Source organism: Morone saxatilis, unplaced genomic scaffold (assembly GCF_004916995.1).
Source record: "Morone saxatilis isolate NCDOM2014 unplaced genomic scaffold, NCSU_SB_2.0 Contig19, whole genome shotgun sequence".
Lineage (NCBI taxonomy): Eukaryota > Metazoa > Chordata > Actinopteri > Moronidae > Morone > Morone saxatilis.
In genome coordinates this window covers 13,280,901-13,300,606 of record NW_023339751.1, presented here as the reverse complement: position 1 = coordinate 13,300,606, position 19,706 = coordinate 13,280,901, and the positions used below count along the sequence as shown (strand labels likewise).

General features: G+C 37.7%; 1 protein-coding gene across 1 annotated transcript in view; it reads left to right on the top strand.

Moving 5' to 3' along the window:
* The window catches only part of LOC118328982 (VPS10 domain-containing receptor SorCS1-like), a 55,427-nt gene that overhangs the window by 14,535 nt on the left and 21,186 nt on the right, over positions 1–19,706 (top strand). Inside the window, exons 2-8 of the mRNA XM_035662910.1 lie at positions 7,365–7,432; positions 8,880–8,979; positions 9,185–9,343; positions 10,762–10,835; positions 15,008–15,072; positions 15,624–15,742; positions 16,074–16,163. Coding sequence (XP_035518803.1) covers positions 7,365–7,432; positions 8,880–8,979; positions 9,185–9,343; positions 10,762–10,835; positions 15,008–15,072; positions 15,624–15,742; positions 16,074–16,163 — 675 coding nt within the window. The remainder of the gene's footprint in view (positions 1–7,364; positions 7,433–8,879; positions 8,980–9,184; positions 9,344–10,761; positions 10,836–15,007; positions 15,073–15,623; positions 15,743–16,073; positions 16,164–19,706) is intronic.

Below are 19,706 nucleotides of genomic sequence, written 5' to 3'. Positions count from 1 at the left end.
AATATTGACATATGTGAACTGTTTTGTAATTAGAACAGCATATTACACAATGACGCAAACATTACCGTCACCGGACCACACCTTGCGCACCTAGTGCAGTGAACAGCCCACTGATCTACTTCATTATCATGCGGGGGTCACAGCGTGTCGCGGCCGGAAAGCTGCCAACTTTTTACCTCACAACAGGTTCTCCGCCCTCTTCGCTCTCACCGAAACAGCAGGAACAACTGCGGCACGCGTACAGCAGATTCGTACAGCCACACTTTGCGCGACAAGGGCCCAACACTTGTAATGGCTGACACTGGGCGGTTCCCAGATGCATCTCCAAAAACTGCCAACTCTTTGTGGGCGTTGTTCCGCTCTGCACGTGGTCAGGTACATATCAGAAAGCTGTCCAAGGGAAGGAAAAAGTGGTGAACTGGACGAGGTCATGCCGAGCACCAGGCTCATTGATGCACATGGGGAACGAAGGCTGGCCCGTGTGGTCCGATCCAACAGATGAGCTACTGTAGCTCAAACTGCTGAAAAAGTTAATGCTGGTTCTGATAGAAAGGTGTCAGAACTTACAGTGCATCAGTTTGTTGTGTATGAGGGCTGCATAACATTATGAACACCAGGTGGTCATAATGTTATGGCTGATCGGTGTATTTCTGCCACCCCATGCATATTTCTCCAGATCTGCCCCTGTACACGCAGTCAGTTCCTCAGCGCTCCATCTATGAATCAGAAACAGTCGGCTGCTGTTGCTGTCATCAATATTTTTTATTTTTTGGCCATAGCCCAGTTGCCACCTCATTTTGTGTTTAACACTTTCATTTCACAGTGGCCACCTGCATTACTCGCTCATGTCGTATGAGTTAAACCATCTGGCTGCTGTAAGAAAAGCCTCACATTCAAAACCATAACTTTGATTCACTCACTGAAGTTTCCTTTTTCCGATTTATAGTGATGTCGTTTGGCAAACAGGAGGTTTCAAATACTGTTGTCGAGCCTGATAAGACATATGGGTGAGAGAAATCTGTCTGCAGCATATTTATCTAATCAGCTGTTTTACTTTATTTATGTCAGAGGAAATGTGCTTTACTAAAGAGTCCAGGGAGCTTTTAGTTTGTCAACATGCAACTAATCTTCTACCATCACACTCAGCACTTCCAAATCTCAAACAGCGTGCTCAGGAATTAGAAGTAGATTAGAAAAAAATAATTCTTGTGCGGTGAGCACAACTTTTTGGGGGTTAGTTTGAAAAACCTACCCACTTGCTGTCTAATCTTGCCTGCATTGATCAGACCCCCTCCTCATGCACGCTGAAGCTTCCAAGCTCAGCAGGCTGCCTAGCCTAGCTGCGGAACTAGAGTGGGCTTTCATTTATGGTGAAGAAGCAAATGATGCGAGAGCAGAAGCCCAAAGAAGAAGGAAGCCGTTTCAGATGACTTATCAACCGAGCCGCTGCTTCCACACAGGGCCGTTGTCTCGACATGAGGAGGCCAATAAAGTCAGACACTTGCTGTTCTGCTTGGAAGCCGTAGCTGTAACATAGAGTATGTGCTCGCTGTCCATTTAAAATGCTGGTTATTTGATGTTCACACATCAATGGTATTACTGTCTGCCAAAGTAACACAATATTGCCATCAGTCACATTATAGCTGAACTGTATGACATCGAGAATGACCTGTTTTTAAAACCTTCATATTAATACCTTGGAAGTGCTCAAAGTGCAAATGTATTTACCTCCTTGTATTTGTACATCAGGTTTTATCAGGACACCACCACCTGTGATTTTGTGAACAATGGTACACAAAAAATGTGAGTGGTTACTTAGTAACGATTGAGGAACAACCTGATAATTAAAAGGGAAATAATTGTCAGGGAAGTAACGAGGGACTACTTAGTAACTGCTCAATATGATTCACAGAAACTTAATTTTTTTTTTTTCAATTTAATTTAATTTGTATAGCACCAATTCATAAACAGAAGTTAACTCCCAGGACACTTTTCAAATAGAGCAGGTCTAGACCGAAGAAACTTGTCCTAATAAAGTATTTCCCAGTCATTTCTCTAGTAACTCTATTATACTCTCTCTCTGCTCTACTATAGTCCTTGCATCAGAGTAACTACTCATTAATGATTCATTCATTTTCAGGTTGTTCCTCACTCATTCCTCAGTCAATACTCACATGTTTGTATTGTAGTTTTACCGTTGCTTTATAATTTATAACTGCAGTGACCTGCAATCCATGGGAGAGCCAACAGCTCTGACTTCAAACAATCCAGCTTCAGCACAACATCTGGTCTACAAGGAAATGTTGCCTTTGTTAATGAAGTGATATAAATTGATGTGGCAGACAAAAGCCTCTGTACATTACTGTGTCTCACTGAGGTGGTATTGAACTATACGGGGATATGCTTTCCTGCAGGCTTTTGTTGCTGCGAGGGAGTTGCAGGGCCGTAAACAATGTAATGGAAATGGACAATTCTTTCTTTATAAAAGGTGTTAAATGATGCCGTTTAATGTTGTGATTTTATCAAGTGAAGTTTCATACTTCATGATATACCGGCCCCTGTGGTCTTTGAATTTGCTGCTGTACTGTATTTTGTATTCCTTGTGAGGCATTTGTTGCCACACTGTTAACACTTCTGTGGTGTTAGTATCTTGTAGGCAGGTGTTTTCACCCTCCTCCTCCCAATTAGTGTATTTTAGCTGTGACATTTAATGTCACCAGTTATCACCGATTTGAATATCATCATTACACAATTTCTCAATGTCCTATGAAAATGTGAAATTGCAAATATTCATAATTAAAGGGTGCCTATTATGCTCATTTCCAGCTCTATAATTTTTATTCCCAGAGTAGCTTTGCATGATTCACAGTTCAAAATCATCCTCAATGATCCTATACTGGCCCTTTATGCAGTCCTTCAGTTCATCCTCTCTCTGAAACAAGCTATTTTAGATCCTCTGTTAAAGGCCCCCTCCATAAAACTGCACAGCTAACTGAGCTAACTGAGCTAACAGCAGCTACAGTTAGCAGTAGTTAGCATTTACTTTAGCAACAAGTAAAGCCATCCGTCCATCATAAAACTACCTAAATTTCCTACAAAAAGCTCTTTCTGTGAGACAATGAACAGCCTCCAAAAACTTGGAAGAGTATAAATATGACTGAGCGGGTGGATGATTGTGTTCCTGCACTTCATGGGCGTGCTGTACCCGGAGCAGATGACCTTATTAAGAAATCCCTACTTTTGCGATGAGTTGACGTCAACCATTCATTATCTAGTATTCAGAGCAGTTTTGCTCACAGAGATTACTTTTACATATGCTTATGTCATTATTTTTAACTTTGGCCACATTTAATAACATTGTCATTATAACATTACATATATGACAGCAAATAAGGGGAAGCATAATAGCCACCTTTAAAGCTATTCATTTAATTAACAAAGGATCACATGACTATCTGTGTGCTCATAGTGATGACCCCAATTATGCAGTTCCAAAGGCCTCTATGGACAGTTTTGGCATCTTTAAGCTAATTGTTTTGGTTTTACAGCCTTAAACTTACATTTTTTGATTCGGCTCACCACTCTTGTCAGTGCTGTTTCCAATATATATGCAGCAGGCAGCTGTGTGCAGTGAAAAAGCTCTTAAAGCCCACTGTAGCTGTCCAGCACCAAACCAAAAGTAGACACCATTGGTAACTAGTTTGGAAACATAGTGAAGCATTTAGCAACTAAAGAGCCATATATTTCCCTCAGGAGTAAGAGGAGAGCAAAGCAGAGCTAAAACAAATAAATAACAATCACCAAGTGGATTAACACAGCTCCAAATGAATCTTGCCTGCTGGATGTGTAAATTGGCAACTATTTGCTAACTTGTGCGATCTATCTATCTATATATGTTAATATATGTGTGTATATATATATAATGTCAGTGGAGTGTGATTTACTCTGGATTATCCTTATTTTGACAGTGTGATTAAGTAGTTTCAACCAGGACATTGTTTCTGGAAAGAAACATTGCTGTAAATGTTTCATGCTTCATAAACAAAAATGTATTCACTTCCATTGTATTGGAGTTGAGTGGAGGCAGACATTTCTGTTTTTTGGGTGGACACCAGAAACTATTCCCAAAAGAAAAACATGTTTATTGCATTTTTCTTTGCTTATTCCTGTTAAGGGTCAAAGGTGAGCTGGAGCCTATCCCAGCATGCATTGCACCTCAATACCAGTTTTTCACATGTCATATTTGTCTTTATTATTAATATTCCAGTCAGTAACTCCTGTAACAATTGCTTTTATGGAATCATCCATCTGTTTAATTGCAGTGGCTAAATGCGTTGACAGTTTTATTGATGAGGCAACTTAATTCCAACAGCTGATAAGGCTGGATCAACGGGTTGGTGAAAGTGGGGATTAATTGTAATGTGTACTCTGTTGCTCCTTTCATTTGTCTCAGGTGTTCATGCTTCAATAACAGAGTGCCCCTCCTTCTGCTTTCTTGGTACCCCACCCCTTCTCCTCTTCATACAACACCTTAATTTCACAACAGTAATCTCCTCACCCTAAGCCCTTTAAGTCACCATTAAGCCTCCATTTATTCTGACATAATGATCAAATTCATCCCCAGTCCATTTACCTTCAAGGTTTAAGATTTACAAAGGATTAGAGGTTGAAAAATCAATTTGCTTACTCTTGGATGTCAAGTAATCCAGTTTGGAGGTGTGCTGGTGCTACTGCAGTCTAATGGGCTATGCACCACTTGGTAGCTGGCATCAAATGTGACACCTTTGTTGAAATTCAAAAGGAAAAGCTATGCTAATACATATGGCATTATTATTTAAATTTAGAAGGTAAGTTATGTAGTCATTAAAAGAAGAGTGTTTGTCCAGTGATTTCAAATAACAATTTAAAGGCTTTTGTGACGTGCTGAACTTCAAACACCTGTTTCCCACTGAAATATCTACAAAGTGAATATTGTATCACTGTGTTGATGCGTAACTGCAGCAGTGGAGCTTCACCTTATACTTTCAACATCCCTCAGAACACAGGAAACTTTTCCAACCTGCAATAAGGTGGATACAAATTATGTCCGACTGTAATGCTGGATCCTTCCCAAGTAAATGCATAAAGTTAATTGCCATACAGAATGGGGGATATATTTTGTCCTAATTTTCAGACTGGCTCAGGCTGCGGTTTTATTGTGTATGACACTGTCCATGAGGGTATGACTTTCTGAAGGTATAAAAGGCCATTTTATTGGAAGACCATAAATCTCTGCAACCCAGTCTGGACACTTGGTACCATAGTTATAACAAGCTACATGGATTATCTCCAAACTAGTGCTTATATAAAGAAAATCATACATTCAGCGCAAAGTAATAGCAGAGTCAGAGTTTTCTTAGTCAGCTTATTCAGAAAGCAAGGCAAATAAGTAGGAAATAAAGCAAAAGTTTAAATTCAGTACATCATTAACAGCAAGAGGGTCTTTAGGAACTTGTGGTGTTACAATGTGGTACATGATTTAATATTCACAACTAATATATTGTGCAGGTAAAGACACATATGTTATAATTGAAAACACTAATGAAGATAATGATAAATGTGCAGGACATGTAAGACCTTTATGCAGAAATTATTGATTAGTTAATGGTAGAGCTGAAACCATTAGCAGATCAACAGAGAATTAATCTTCACATTTTCTAATAATTGTTTGGTAAATTTAAGTCATTTTCTTCAAAGGAAAAATAGTTTCTACATTCTAATTTGTGAGGATTTGCTGCTTTTTCTCCATTTTAAATCATACATCTTTTGACACAAGAAATTAATTCCTCAGGCTCTGGGAAATTGTTAGATTAGATATGTTAGATATTTATAGACCAGTCAAGAAAACAATCATTAGTTGCAACCATAGTTAATATAATGTACATAATACAGTTCAAGGTTTACATAATAACAAGAGTTTCTGTATGTAACAGCAAGAAATAAGAGGACTATTTATTCTGTTGGACTGTCTTTGGTGATTTTGTCTTTTGATACAGGAACATAATTTTTATATATTATATTTAGGATGCAGTACATGTAGAATGGGGTTTTATTGTATATAGTTTTATAGTGTTGCACCAGTAAAGTATGTCAGCACACAGTTGGTATTGACAATTTTTTCTTAAAAAGCCCTATTGTTCTTGAAATAGTTTTTACAGCTAAATGCTGGAGCCGAGTAAATGACCTTGAGGAGCCTCGTGTGCATAGTGTGCATCTGTCACAGTTCTGTTTCACTGAAGCAATTAGTTTCAAGAGGCGTAAGGCTTTTATCTAGCTGAGATGAGAAGAATTGACTTGTTTGATTTGAGCAAAAGCCTAGAAAATGTCGAACCGTGTGAGCAAGGCTTTAAAACGTTCAAATATCTTGTTTACATGATGGAGTTCTTACTTGTTATAGGGAATGTTACCCCAAACACTCATAACACCCGATAATTAGAAGATGGCTATGAACAAGATGCCCAGAGAGGCTTCCCAAGAGAGCTGTATGATCTGCAGATTTTATGATTGCACAGTGCAGGCAGGGCACTGCTTGAGTGATTAATTTGTGTAAAGGCTGAAGGACACAATGTGAACAACAGTTTTTTTGTGCAAAGTAATGTTGAGATTTTATATAAAACGCCATAACTCATTGTGGAAAAAAAAGCATTCTTTTGGACAGAAGTTATTATCATAACAACTGCAGTTTTTTATTGCGTCGCTGAGAGAAAAGGAAATTACAAGTTAAATGTATGTAAACATGACTTCATGCATCAACATGCATATACAAACACATGCTGTGATTTAGGTTCTGATATTTGCTGAAGTAAGTAGAAATGTCTACAGTGAGCCGTTCATTAATATCTGAGGGAATTTACAAACATCTTTAAATCTACAGCTTTTTATGTATATTAAGTGAAGGCCTGTGTAGTATAAACCACAAATTAAGTTTTTTATGATCCTCTTCAAAAAAGATGTTTTATTCACGAGGTTGTCTTTCTGTGCCTGGAATAAATTTTAGTGTTGACTTTTCTATTCATTTAGTCACCAGTAGTAGCGGTTGCTGGTAGTCTACTGGGTTTTATAAACCATTATGGCACACATATGGGATCAGTTTATTCTCAGAGAATATGCACAAGGTTTATAGCTTTACTACAAACAGGGCAACGGGTTGACATGCCATCATGGTTTTGTTTGGTTTTTAATAAAGCCGTGGCTGTCAAGTTTAGAAGACATGTGCACGGATGCCTCGGCTCTTTTGTTTTACTATGTGACACGTTATTGCCGCTGTTTTCAAAACTGATTATGCACTCCTTCGAAGCTAGTAATCTATTTGATCTGTTTCGTAGGTGATCCTCATGTTGACAAAATACTACGACTTCAACTCTGGCCGAGTAACAGAGAGTTCTTTATGGAGGTAAGATCTTCTGTCTGGTTTTCTTCTCTCTGTATAGAAGCAACAACAAAACAAATACGTGTGTAATTTGTATTATATTTTTCTTATATTGGATTACATTTGTAATGTATACCTTAACCGTAATGTTCTGTTTGAGGTCCTGGAGAACCCTCAAAATATAGCACAAAAACATGCATTGTTTTATTTGCTTGATGATGTTTCTTCATGCTTATACACATGATTTTGAACTGATTGTTTCAGAAATCTGATACACAAAATGCCATATTTCTTCTGGTTGGGGTCTCAGAGAAAGCAGCTGTAAATCATTGTTTTTTGTATTTTTGCTTTTTGTATATGCTCTATATCAGTGATTGTTGTTGATAGCACATTTTACGCAGCACTACCCCTCTTCAATTATCTCTAACAGTAGGCTACACCTCTCTACTGTCTAATCAAGTATTACTTACATCACTACCGTGTTCATATCGGTGACATAAAGGTCAGTGTTTTGCAAAAAAGTAAAATCCTTAAAAGGATTTTTTACTCCTTCTATCTTATTAAATATACCAGAATCTATAAATATGCAAATTTAGTAAATTTTTAAAGGACACAAGATGTCTTCTATTTCACAGTACACCCTATTCTCAGTGTATGTTTCACACTTGTAAAGGTTGAATATTGGTCCAGGGTTGACTGCTCACAGGCTCCGCCCCTTAAAATCTCAATGAGCACAGAGAAACTTTCTGCGGATGAATGTGAAAACATCATTGTAATGTCAAACTCTGCAAATACATCATACTGCACAGTGAACTACACGGGGACTTTGAATAATGAATAATGACTACATATTTCCCAAATGCTCTTGAACACAATGAAAGCTGAAAATACTTTGATCCAGGAATTAATAAACTTTTCTTTTTATTTTATGCAGTATAAAAAATGTCATGGCTGCTTGCTTCTTAAATGTCACCAAGCAACCGAGAGCAATATCTATTTTGGTAGGAATGAAAAGACATCCCAAATAAACTAAACAAAGCAGTACCATTTTTGGAGGACAGTCAATAGTTTTGAGTATCTTTCTGGTTTCGTTTCAAAAACTCTGCCATTGTCAAGCTTTTTCTCAGCCAACAGGCAAATGTGTGCTCTAATCCTCCATTTTGAGTTGTAAAATATGAAAATCACAAAGATTAGAATTATGTTTTTACCCAAAAGCATCAATAAGAGTATAATAATAATAATAATATATCATCCCCTCGCCATGCATGCCACACAGGATATTCTTGTTTATTTTGATAATTAAAAAAATCTCCATTCATCTAGCAAATTGCTTCATGACTTCTGCTGTTGCAATTTTCTGCTTGCCTGATATGCTTAATGATACCATCAGCATCTTAACTAGTAGGTGTTGCTTCATTCTCCTTTACTCTCTACCACAACCTATTTACTTTATCCTATAATTGAATTTTAGGTCAACTGATTATGGGACCACATATGAGAAACTTAACGAGAAAGTCGGGCAAAAAATCATACTGAGCTACTTGTACGTGAGTCCGAACAACAAAAGGAAGGTAGGTTTCCACATGCATGTCTGCAATCAATTATTATTGCTGTAGTTAATGAATTACAGTTATCATTTTCACCACATAGCAGCCCTGCTGGAGCTTGCACCATTCATCTGTTCCAAGCATTGCACAAGCACACTTAAGCCCTGTGGAATGGATGCTGTCAAGGTGGGCCGCTGATTCCCCCGTCTCCTTTCTTGTCTCGTCTCAGATCATGTTACTTACGGACCCGGAGGTGGAAAGCAGCCTGCTCATTAGCCTTGACGAGGGGGCGTCCTATCAGAAACACAGCTTAGCCTTTGATATCCTCAGCCTGCTTTTTCACCCAGAGCAGGAGGACTGGATCCTGGCTTACAGCCACGACCAAAAGGTAATGTGTAGCTGTCAGATGGCATAAAATAGCTGAAATAAAAAACTGAAAACGTGACTTACTTCACCTTACTTGCTGCTTACCGTGCTCTTGTTGTGAGTGAGAGAGATTGTTTTTCTGTCCGATTATATATCACAAGCCTGTTGGGCAAAAAACAAAATTAATGTCTCCATAAATCGATGCAAAACATAGGTTGCTGTCACGGTCGAAAGCATTCATTTTGATAATAGCGGCTAGCATTCAGGACATGGGCTTCATGAGCAGAGACACCTGCCACTTAAACCAAGGCTGCAGTTGCCAAAACAGAAGCAGCTGATCACCTGCTCCTGTAAACAAGTCATAAGGTCTGGCTGAAGGCTCTGAATGGACGTGTCCTAGACAGCACAGGGGAAAGTTAACAAGGGAGACACGCCCAAACAATCCTCAGGCTCACACACAGACACACGCACACACAATTGCTAGCGTAAACACACACCCACCATTACTCTATATGAAAACCCTGCTGTCTGCTTTACTCAACACCGCAGACATCAAACTCGGCCTCCACAGTCTGCTATTGCAAGACTTGATTTTCAGAGAGAAAAACAGTCAAGGTCTGAGAAGTGAGATAAATGGTGCAGGGAGGAAGATGAAAGCTTAGTTGAGAGCCATCGACGGGTCAAAATAAAGATGCTCTAGAGAGGTTTACCTTCAGGTCATTCTGTACGTCTTTGTAGAGCTATGTAATTTCACCTTTTTCTTTCTGTTTATCAGTGCTGAAATTAATCTTAGCCTGGTTTCATTTTGCATTTATTGATTGTCTGTCATGTCATTTAAAAATGTAAAGCTCTTGGATAAGTCAGAATGATGTTGCTTATCCTTGTAAAGCTCTAAGCTTAAGATGCTTTCGGCTTGATCATTATGGTAAGATGACAGGCCTTCTGAATGCTTGGACACAAATCCAACCTTGCAGTAAAAAAGAGTCTAATGGCTTTATGGGAAAAAAGAAAACGATTACAATGACAGTTAAATGAGTGATTTGATAATGCCAATTAGGTCGAAATCCTGAGTTTTTGTTAGGAGACGCTTTGATTTTAATACTAAGGCCAATTTGTATGTCCTCCCTCCCATCTTTTCCAAAGCATCAAAATGAATAATCTTCACTATCTTCTAGTTTCTTTTTTATATTAAAAACCTAGCTTTAGAGTACCACTGTATTTTTACAGGAACTGATGGGTTTTTTTTCATCAAGTATGCGCTCTGTAGTGCAATATTCAAAACAACATCACCATACTGATGCCACAAAATCTACAAATTTGACAGCTGCTTGATAATACAGTTGGACATAAATCAGGAAATAATTCTCTTGGATATTCTCACTTGGAAATTATTCTTTATACTGTAACTCATTTGGTTAATGCATTCCTCTCATTTTTCAGCTCTATGTCTCTGTTGAATTTGGGAGGAGATGGCAGCTTGTGCACGACAGCGTCGTCCCCAACAGATTCTACTGGTGAGATCAACAATCAGTCATTTGCAAGGCTTGTCTTTCTAGGAGAGATACGCTGCAATGTTGCTGCATATTTTGATAAAAAACAGCATGAATAATAGACAAGTACAGAACAATTATACATTAATGAATTAAATTGTTATCATTATTAGCATTCTGTTTACAGCAGTGGTACAGAGCAGAAATGTACATATTTACATGTTCTATAAAATATGTTTTTTTTTTACTGACGTAACATGGCACTGACTTGTCCTGGCTAACACTGCATTTACAGTAAAATCAACAAAAAACTTGATGTTATTGAGTCAGATCGGAACCAGTTCAGGCATCTATGTGTCAAGTGTACTTTTAAGATTTAACACTCGATTACAAGTAAAAGTCCTGTATTTATAAGTGCATGAGAAGAATTTTACTGTTTTACTTGTCAGGGTGGAGCTAGTTTGAACTACTTTTTATATAGCTAGATACTTTAGTCCAGTGGTTCCCAAAGGGTCACAGGGTGAAATGATTAAGGAGAGGATTCAAAGTTCTGATTTACAAATTTCAGCTCATAGGCTATGTTCACACTGTAAGCCTTTGTAAGGCCCTCATCAGATTCCTGTGTGAACAGGTCACGGAAATGAAGTGACCTGCATGATAAATGTCGATCTAGAGTGATCAAAGTCACATGAAAACTGATATGAATCATGTCATATCAGAATTAAAAGATCTGATCTGAATTGTTATGTTCACACTGTCATTGAAAAATCAGGTCTGAGTCACATGTCGGCATGACAGTCCATTGACATCTGAAACCTGTGAGAAGAGGCCCCAAGCAGACATTGCTTGGGGCCTCCCAAGCATTGAGTTTTTTTATTTTATGTTTATCATGCTTTTAAATGTATTAATCTTAATTCGAAAAACTAATACAGTTGTCAGATAAATGTTGTGTAAAAGTACAATATTTCCCCCTTGAAATGTCGTTGGTTAGAAGTATAAAGTAGCATAAAATGGAAAAACCCAAGTAAAGAACAAAAACCTTAAAACTGTACTTAAGTACAGTACTTTAGTTAATGTACATGGATTCTACTGATAACAATAACTGTACACATTGAGTAAATAAAATACACATTTTCATCCCATTTCTTCTCAGTCAAACCAGGGTTTTCTAGGGAGGCAGATCTTGTATTGATAAATAATGTGTGTTTTCTTTCTTTTTTTGTAAATGTAATGTACTAAGGGTCTTACACATGCTGATTAATATTTGATCGGTTGAATTCAGTCTGCTCATAAAATATTGTTGGGATAGTGTGGGGATACCACAGTGTATTACAAATCTAATCATATTGAAATATTATCCATCAGTTTTTCATTTATTTTGTATGATAACTGATGTATAATGCACATAATCAGGACAGATGGTGTGGCAGATAGCTTCTGGGTGTTCCTTTGAGTGCTTTAGTGTTATTAGCTGTTGGGTGCCGGTACAGGGATTATGGCCCAGGATAAATGCTTAATTTATAATGTTTTTTATAGTTGTTGGCTACAAAATCCCTTTCACACATAGAACTAAAAAAAACAGAACTACAGATTAATCAAAGAGGTTGGAGTGACCTACAGTACATGTTTTTTTTTCTGGGAAAGTACAGTGATCCAATACCATTACAGTATATAATTTAATAATAAAATTCACTATAGGGAAGAGGTGATGACTGAGTAGATATTCAAAACAAAGACTATCTCCTAATGACGCTGATATTGTTATTCTCACAGGGAAGGTGGATGTATGACACTCATTTATTATGGAGACAGAGGAAATATGACTGGCTCCACCACAGTTTGCAGTTAGCTTGGAACATCTGCATTCCCTGAAACAACTGCATGGAGTAGATCTATTGTTATGTTATGTTACTCATTTTTCACACGCATACAAATGTCCCAACCTAAGTGCTTAAAAGACATTGATACAGTATTACTTTACAAAGAACGTTGTCTGCTGTCCCAGGCTCGATAAAATCTGCCACAAAAAAGTTCCCCTCCTAAAACAAAACTATACGAAAAATATCAGAAATGAAGGACATATTACCAATTCACATTACGCCCTACATTGTATTCTGAATTTGTTTTTCTTGAGAGAACATGTTCGTAATTTAGTTTTGTACTGAACATCAACAGACCATCTTTCCTCATACATCAGGAACAATTTGCACCGAGTATCATAAATATTAAACTGCAACCTGTTTGGAAAAATAGTAAAATAATCATACCAAATAAAGATTTTACCTCAATAACTCAGGGCTGTCCATATCCATATCTTTAATATAAATATATATTTCTAATCATTACTTTACTTACTTTTACTGTTTGAGTCAATATGATAAATAAGGACAATGGTGTCTGAGATTTCTTTAGCATCATCCTGAAGTTGGAGTGTTATAAAATGATCAATCAAAAAAATTAACTTTTGATGTTCAAATATGTGCTTCTTTTTGTCTTTGAGGAACTAAATCACGGAAAACATGCCAGATAAAAAAAGAAGCTCCCCACACCATCAAAGATCCGTGATGAAGAAATACTTTAATCCCACCCTGCACTGTTCATCTTATCTATAAGAGAATCTGATAAATATGATTTACATAAACATGTTAACAGGCACCCTCTCTATAGGCATGCATAGTGGTATGTGTTAGTTATGGGAGAACACAGTATAACATTGCAGGGGTTTATTTAAGAGCAAGGGCTGCTGTGCACTGATAGAATTGGATGAAGTATTTGACAGAAAGTCCATTAAAAGAGATGGAGCTGCGAGGCAATTACAGAGTGCTGAGGGAAGCAGGACAGGGGGCTTTTTATATTATAGTTCAGACACGGTATGGAAAATGAGAAGAAACCCATCTTCTGTCACAACAGCTGCTATTAATACAACAAGTGGTCACTCCTGTCGCTCTGCACTTAACTGCTATCATGAAGAATCTGTACTGAAAGTGAATGAAATGGCCAAGTACACCTTAGCCATAAAGTGCAGTGCAGGTCAAATGTCCGTCAGGCCAGTGTTTAGAGATAAGGTTGTTGTATTATTGCTCCTGAGAGAACAGTAAAGATCACAGCAACATCTCTTATTTCCCATGTCCCCTAAATTCAAAATGAAAATCTCTAATGTAAACCAAAAATATTGCACTTCTGATAACAGAAAAACTGAAATATTACTGTGAGCTAAAGGCATTTATTGTGTGAACAATGTTTTTTTTGAATTTTCTTTGTTTTTGTTATAATTATTTACACAGCATCACTTTATCAAATATGCCTTGGGACAGCAGCAAAATAATTGATAGAACTTATTGCCTTGATGCCTTATTAAGCCACTTTATGTTCAAAATAAACAACAAGAAAGTTAAAATTAAAAGACAAATACTTTGTAACCAACTCTAATATAGGCTATATGTATGCACTCTGCATATCCTGAATCAGTAGTTCCCAAACTTGGTGTCAAAACCTAGCGTCTGTTGATAAATCTGAGGTGTTACAAAGATTATTAACAGGATAAGAATAATTATATTAATGCTATTAAACTATACAAATCTGTTCTTTTTATATTTATATACCTATTTCTAAATTTGTATCAACAACTTCCTAACTAGCTAGTTTGAAAATAGTGATTTTCTAAATCAGGTTTAACATAACTGCCAAAATAACAGTTTTAGGATATTAAACTGATGTTGTGTTATTTTTGTCAATTGTAATTTAAAATATGACCATAGTTAACATAATTTAGTCTGCATGGCTAATATATCCACAAGCTAACGTTTAGTTAGCTAAGCAACAGCTTTCACTTAACTACTGGGTGTTAATATTTAGTAACAGCTTTACCTCTACTAAAAACAAGTTTGTGTGTGTATCCATTTATTTATGTAGGTGGGGTTTAACCTTTGAAAGCGCTGATGCAACCATCTCCTTGAGGTGAAAAGAAGCCTTGTTTAGAAATACAACCATTCAATTTCTAATAGAATCATTTCAGAAGAATAAAACTGAGAAACTAAAACCACTCGTGTTTTTAACTGTGATGAGGGTAACAAACAAGACATTGCTTCATTTTAAGGAGTCACAAGCCAAGAAGGTTTTAACATGATGATGATGATGATGATGATGATGATGATGATGATGATGATATGGTATTAATGTTTGTCGTGTTGTTAAAGGTCCAGACTGGGTTTAGACAAAGAGCAAGGAATGATTCACCTGGAGATCAGTGTCTCTGATGGACGTGAGTAATACAATTAAGTTACCTTGGCAACACAGACAAAGTACATTATGTCAAAATTTAATATGAGAACAGATTTCACATCAAATTAGCACCATTTGTTGTAATTCCTGAACCTTAACTTAATAAAACTGGTGAGAAATTATAGCTTCTTTTTTCTTTTTTTTGCTGTCTGTACTAAAACTCTCGTCCCCATCTGAATTGGCTGCATGGAGACTCTTCATACGATTAAGCTAATTCATTTTTCAAGGGCCAGGCTGTGACTTGGCTTTTTTCTTGGCCACACTGCAGAGAGGGGGGATACTTCTATAAGGCCTCGTGTGTTAATGCCCTGTCCCTGGAGAGACCGCCTCATTTGGCTGATGCTAACACACTGGGACAGCTCTCTCTACTTTATCTATTAGTGAGAATAAGGGTTGGCCTCCAAAATTTTTGCCTCTGTGGCTCAGTTAATACCATCAGCATAAGCAATGCTAAACCTTGATTGTGGACTGCAGAAATGTTTTTTTTTTCCTTTGTTATATTTTTAACACTCACTTCTTGTTTACCCACAGGGTCACAGTACATAACTTGTAAACTTCAGAATTGCTCTGATGGAAACAAGGGCAAGCCTTTCCCTGGATTTATCATCCCTAATTCCCTGGTGGTCCAGGATGAATATGTTTTCATCCAGGTGGGTTTTTATTGCAAGGTCTGGCTTCATTAAAAGACAATTAAAAGCTGTAAAACCGCTGCATTCCATCGCATCTTAATGTACAGTCATGTTTTTCATTAACTAAAAGGGGCCATTATCCTGGAAAAGGATGGCATGAAATTGAAATCACAGTGTAGTGAATTATACTAAAACTCCACTCTGCCATAATGCACATCCTAATTAGTAGCGAACCCAGAGTTTTGATGATGGTTTAAATTGTTTAAAACATGCTGCTAGCAATCAGTGTACACAGTGAAGTTTATGAGTATTTACCTGAAATGTGATGAACTGTGCTGTATTGCTTTTACAGGTGCCAATAGGTGGCCAGCCTGTCCATTATGTGTCCTATAAAAGAAGTGTTTTCTACCCAATGAAGCTTCCCAAGTACACTCTGCCAAAGGTAAGACTGCTGGAGAGGATGCAGTGTTTGATGAGTTGAGCATATGCAGAGGAACAAGCAGCAGTGCAGCATTCATTTTACTGTGAAACACTCACACTTTCACATCATTTTAAGTAGGGTTGTTCCCGGTTAGTCATAATGTTTGCTGACAAAAACCATTAAATTGTTTACCCCGCATTATTATCTCCCTGAAACTGATTCAGTTGTGCATAATTATATCTTCAGATCTTGTGTTTATTTAAGACCATGCATACTTTTTAATCAGTTGCCCTCCCGTCTGTGTAAACAGATATTTACTTAAAAAATGAATCTGGAGTTGCACAGTCAGTGTTCCCCAGACCTCCAAAAGAAGTTTTTGAAGCAGAAAAGTCCATTTGCATTTGCGCAAAACAGAGTCCACCACTGAATTTCCATTTACTAAAAGCACAGCAGGACAGCTTAGTGGTTTTAGAGACTGTGTCATAACAACAGGAGAGATTTAGTGCCCACAGTGTTGTTTCGATCAATCCATCCATCTATCCATCCATCCATTCATCCACCCACCCATTTCCTCCTCCTCCTCCTTTCTCTTTCTCCCCATCCATATCCATCTCCCTGGTGGTGGTGTATAATAGTGTCAGCCACAGCCATATCAGCACTTTATCTGCTACATTATGACAAGCTGTATTAAAGAGGGGGGGCACACACACACACACACACATACAGGAGGGCAACACCCTAATAAACCACTTTCTGACCTGTGCAGCCGCTGGGAAACAAAAGCAGCAGACAGCTACGCTTTTATGGCCAGAAGTGCAGTATGTTTGGTTTTATTCCTTTAAGTCTGGCCTTTGTTATTCCTTCACTTTGTGTGTGTGTGTGTGTGTGTGTGTGTGTGTGCAGGCGTCTGTGTTCAGGTGTGACTGAGTGGCCTGGTGTTGTGCCCAGAGGGGTTTGCGGAGGTCTATATGTAGGGAATTGATTGAAAGAAAAAGGGACCCTGGTGTATAATGTCTCAGCAGTTAACCTTAGGTAACAGTAGGCTGATGGATTCAGCTCATTTGCTCCAGCAGATCCTGTTTATCAGCGCCGCGCTGGAGGCTGAGACATTTACATAGAGTACATAGATGGGTGGCGGCGGGGTGGTGGGACATCCTGATTAGCACACATTTAAAGGTTTTCCCAACCACATATAGAAAGGCTAGAAAAACACCTCTGCTGTACGTATTCTCCCCTCAAACCACTCGTCTCAATCGTTATTGACATGTCGGAGAGGAAGGGAGGGAAAAACTTTTAAAACCTCAGGAAGTGGAATCAAATATCATCCATAAATTACACAAGGATTCAACTGTGAGTTCCAGCGGTTTGAAGGAAAATTACACTTTCCAGCCTAAAACACCTTTAAGACGTTCCGCAGGGGGACAATTCAGCAAAAAAAGTGACTTAAATTACTCAGCTTTTGTCTTTTCTTGCCATTTTCTTGTTGACTGAAGTTCCCAGTTCCCTGTTAATGCTAAGCAATGCGAGGGGCCACGGGGACGATTTGCTGCCGCAGAGTGGCTTCAAAATGTTTCATTAAATGACTATTATTTCCTGTAATGGATATTTTATGTACAGAGAGAGCAGCAATTATCATCCCTGCATGTTGTTCTGCTCGTAGCGGAGAGGGAGGTTGTGTGCCACGAAGGGAGGAGAGCTGGAAAGTAACTAAATGTCAAATACTTGAGTACAGTTATGCTTTATACTTCCACTCCACTACATTTCAAAGGGAAATCTACTTTTCTTTCTCCACTATGTGACAGGTGGTGTTAGTTTTCAGATTAAAATGTTAGATGCATTAAACCCGTCACAGCTCAGATGTCTTTGAATTGTCAGAAGTTCCACCAAAGAGACATTTCAAATTATCTCAGATGATTTCATTTAACTGTTTGAGTCCAAAAGGTATCAAATTATACAACATTTAGCCAAAATGAAAAATATGAATAGAAATTTTCAAATAGAAATCAGAACTTTGTCTTTTCAACCATTTTGTCCACATTTTCTGACAGCCAACATCTTTTTCAGTTGTATGAGAAAATTAATCTATCAAACAATAATATTAATTGTTTCTTCCACCAGGCGGTCAGGAGACTCAACTCCACTCCCTCCCTGCCTAGCGTCACTCCACGCTCCGGGCCACCCGTCAGGGACTGCACATTCACTTTCCTGTTTATATGCATTACACCGCAGGCTACCTCACCTGTTTAAATACTTATTTATTATATCCAGTTATTTCATCCTGTAAATAACCAAGTGCCTTTAATTTGAATGTTGTTTATTTTATGTCTTGTTGATTGTTATTTATGTATTTTCTATTATATAGCAACATTAATTTTTTTATGCCTGGTTATGCACGTGGGTCAAGAAGGGACTGAAATTTCATCTATGCTGTATGTCGTGCATGTATAGCCATACTTGACAATAAAGTTGACTTGACTTGATACTTGATACACAATAATTTGTAGTTTTATAAATCGTACATCATCTGTTTTTGACAGGTAATTGTAATAATTTGCTTTTAGTGGAAGAAAACTGAGTAAATTTAAGCTTTCTTTCTATAAAAAAGATGCATTTAAGTTACTTTATTCAGATAAATTGCTAAACAGAAATGACTTCTCCTGTCTGTATTATGTTTTTACTTTATTATGTTCTTAAACATCACACATATAGTCTTTATTTTTTTTGACACTGGTTTTCTCCTCCCTGACTCTGGTGAACTTGAATCTCGTTATTTCCTCTGCACCTTAAAGCATTAACATGATCCGCAGCATTGAAGTGCATCTGACAACAACCTCTGTGTATAATGAATGTTTATGTTGCATATTATATGTAACGTTTGCCTGCACTGATCAGCTGTCGTTTCGCTGGTCACAGATAAGACACTGAGGGCAAACAATAAGTGTCGAGTGCATGTAATTAAAGATTTCTTCTTCACCAGTTATTGTTAATGTATTCCTCTTTTTCTGCTCTATAATACATCAAAGATAAGCTCTTCTAAGATCAGCAATTAGCGATGAATGAAAACATTTGCATTTTTAACTATATTTGCATAATACAGACACGCATGGATCTAAATATGCAGTGCTAATGTCCGCAATTAGCCAGAATATGATTTCCAGTTTTTGCTTTAAAGTTCAACACACACAGAGTTCACACACACACAAAACAAGGCGTACATCTGCACATGGGAGCTGCTTCTATAACATACACATAATCAGCACACCCACACACCACACACAACACTTTCCCCTGAGTCTCTGTTGGGATTCAACGAGCTGCCAGTTTCTTGACAGCAAGATAAATAATAATCCTCTGATGGATGCTGCCGTGAAGTGAAGTCAGGGAAGATTTAATAAAATCCAATAGAATCTAAATTGAAGTGGGCAGGAGTGTGGTGGTGTGGTGTGTGTGGTGATGTGTATGGTGTGGAAGAGGAGAGAGAGGAAAGAGGAGAAAGGTTGTTATTTGAGCAAGATTGTGGAACATTAGATTTGTATTCAGAGAAAGAGAAAGGTTTTTGGAAAA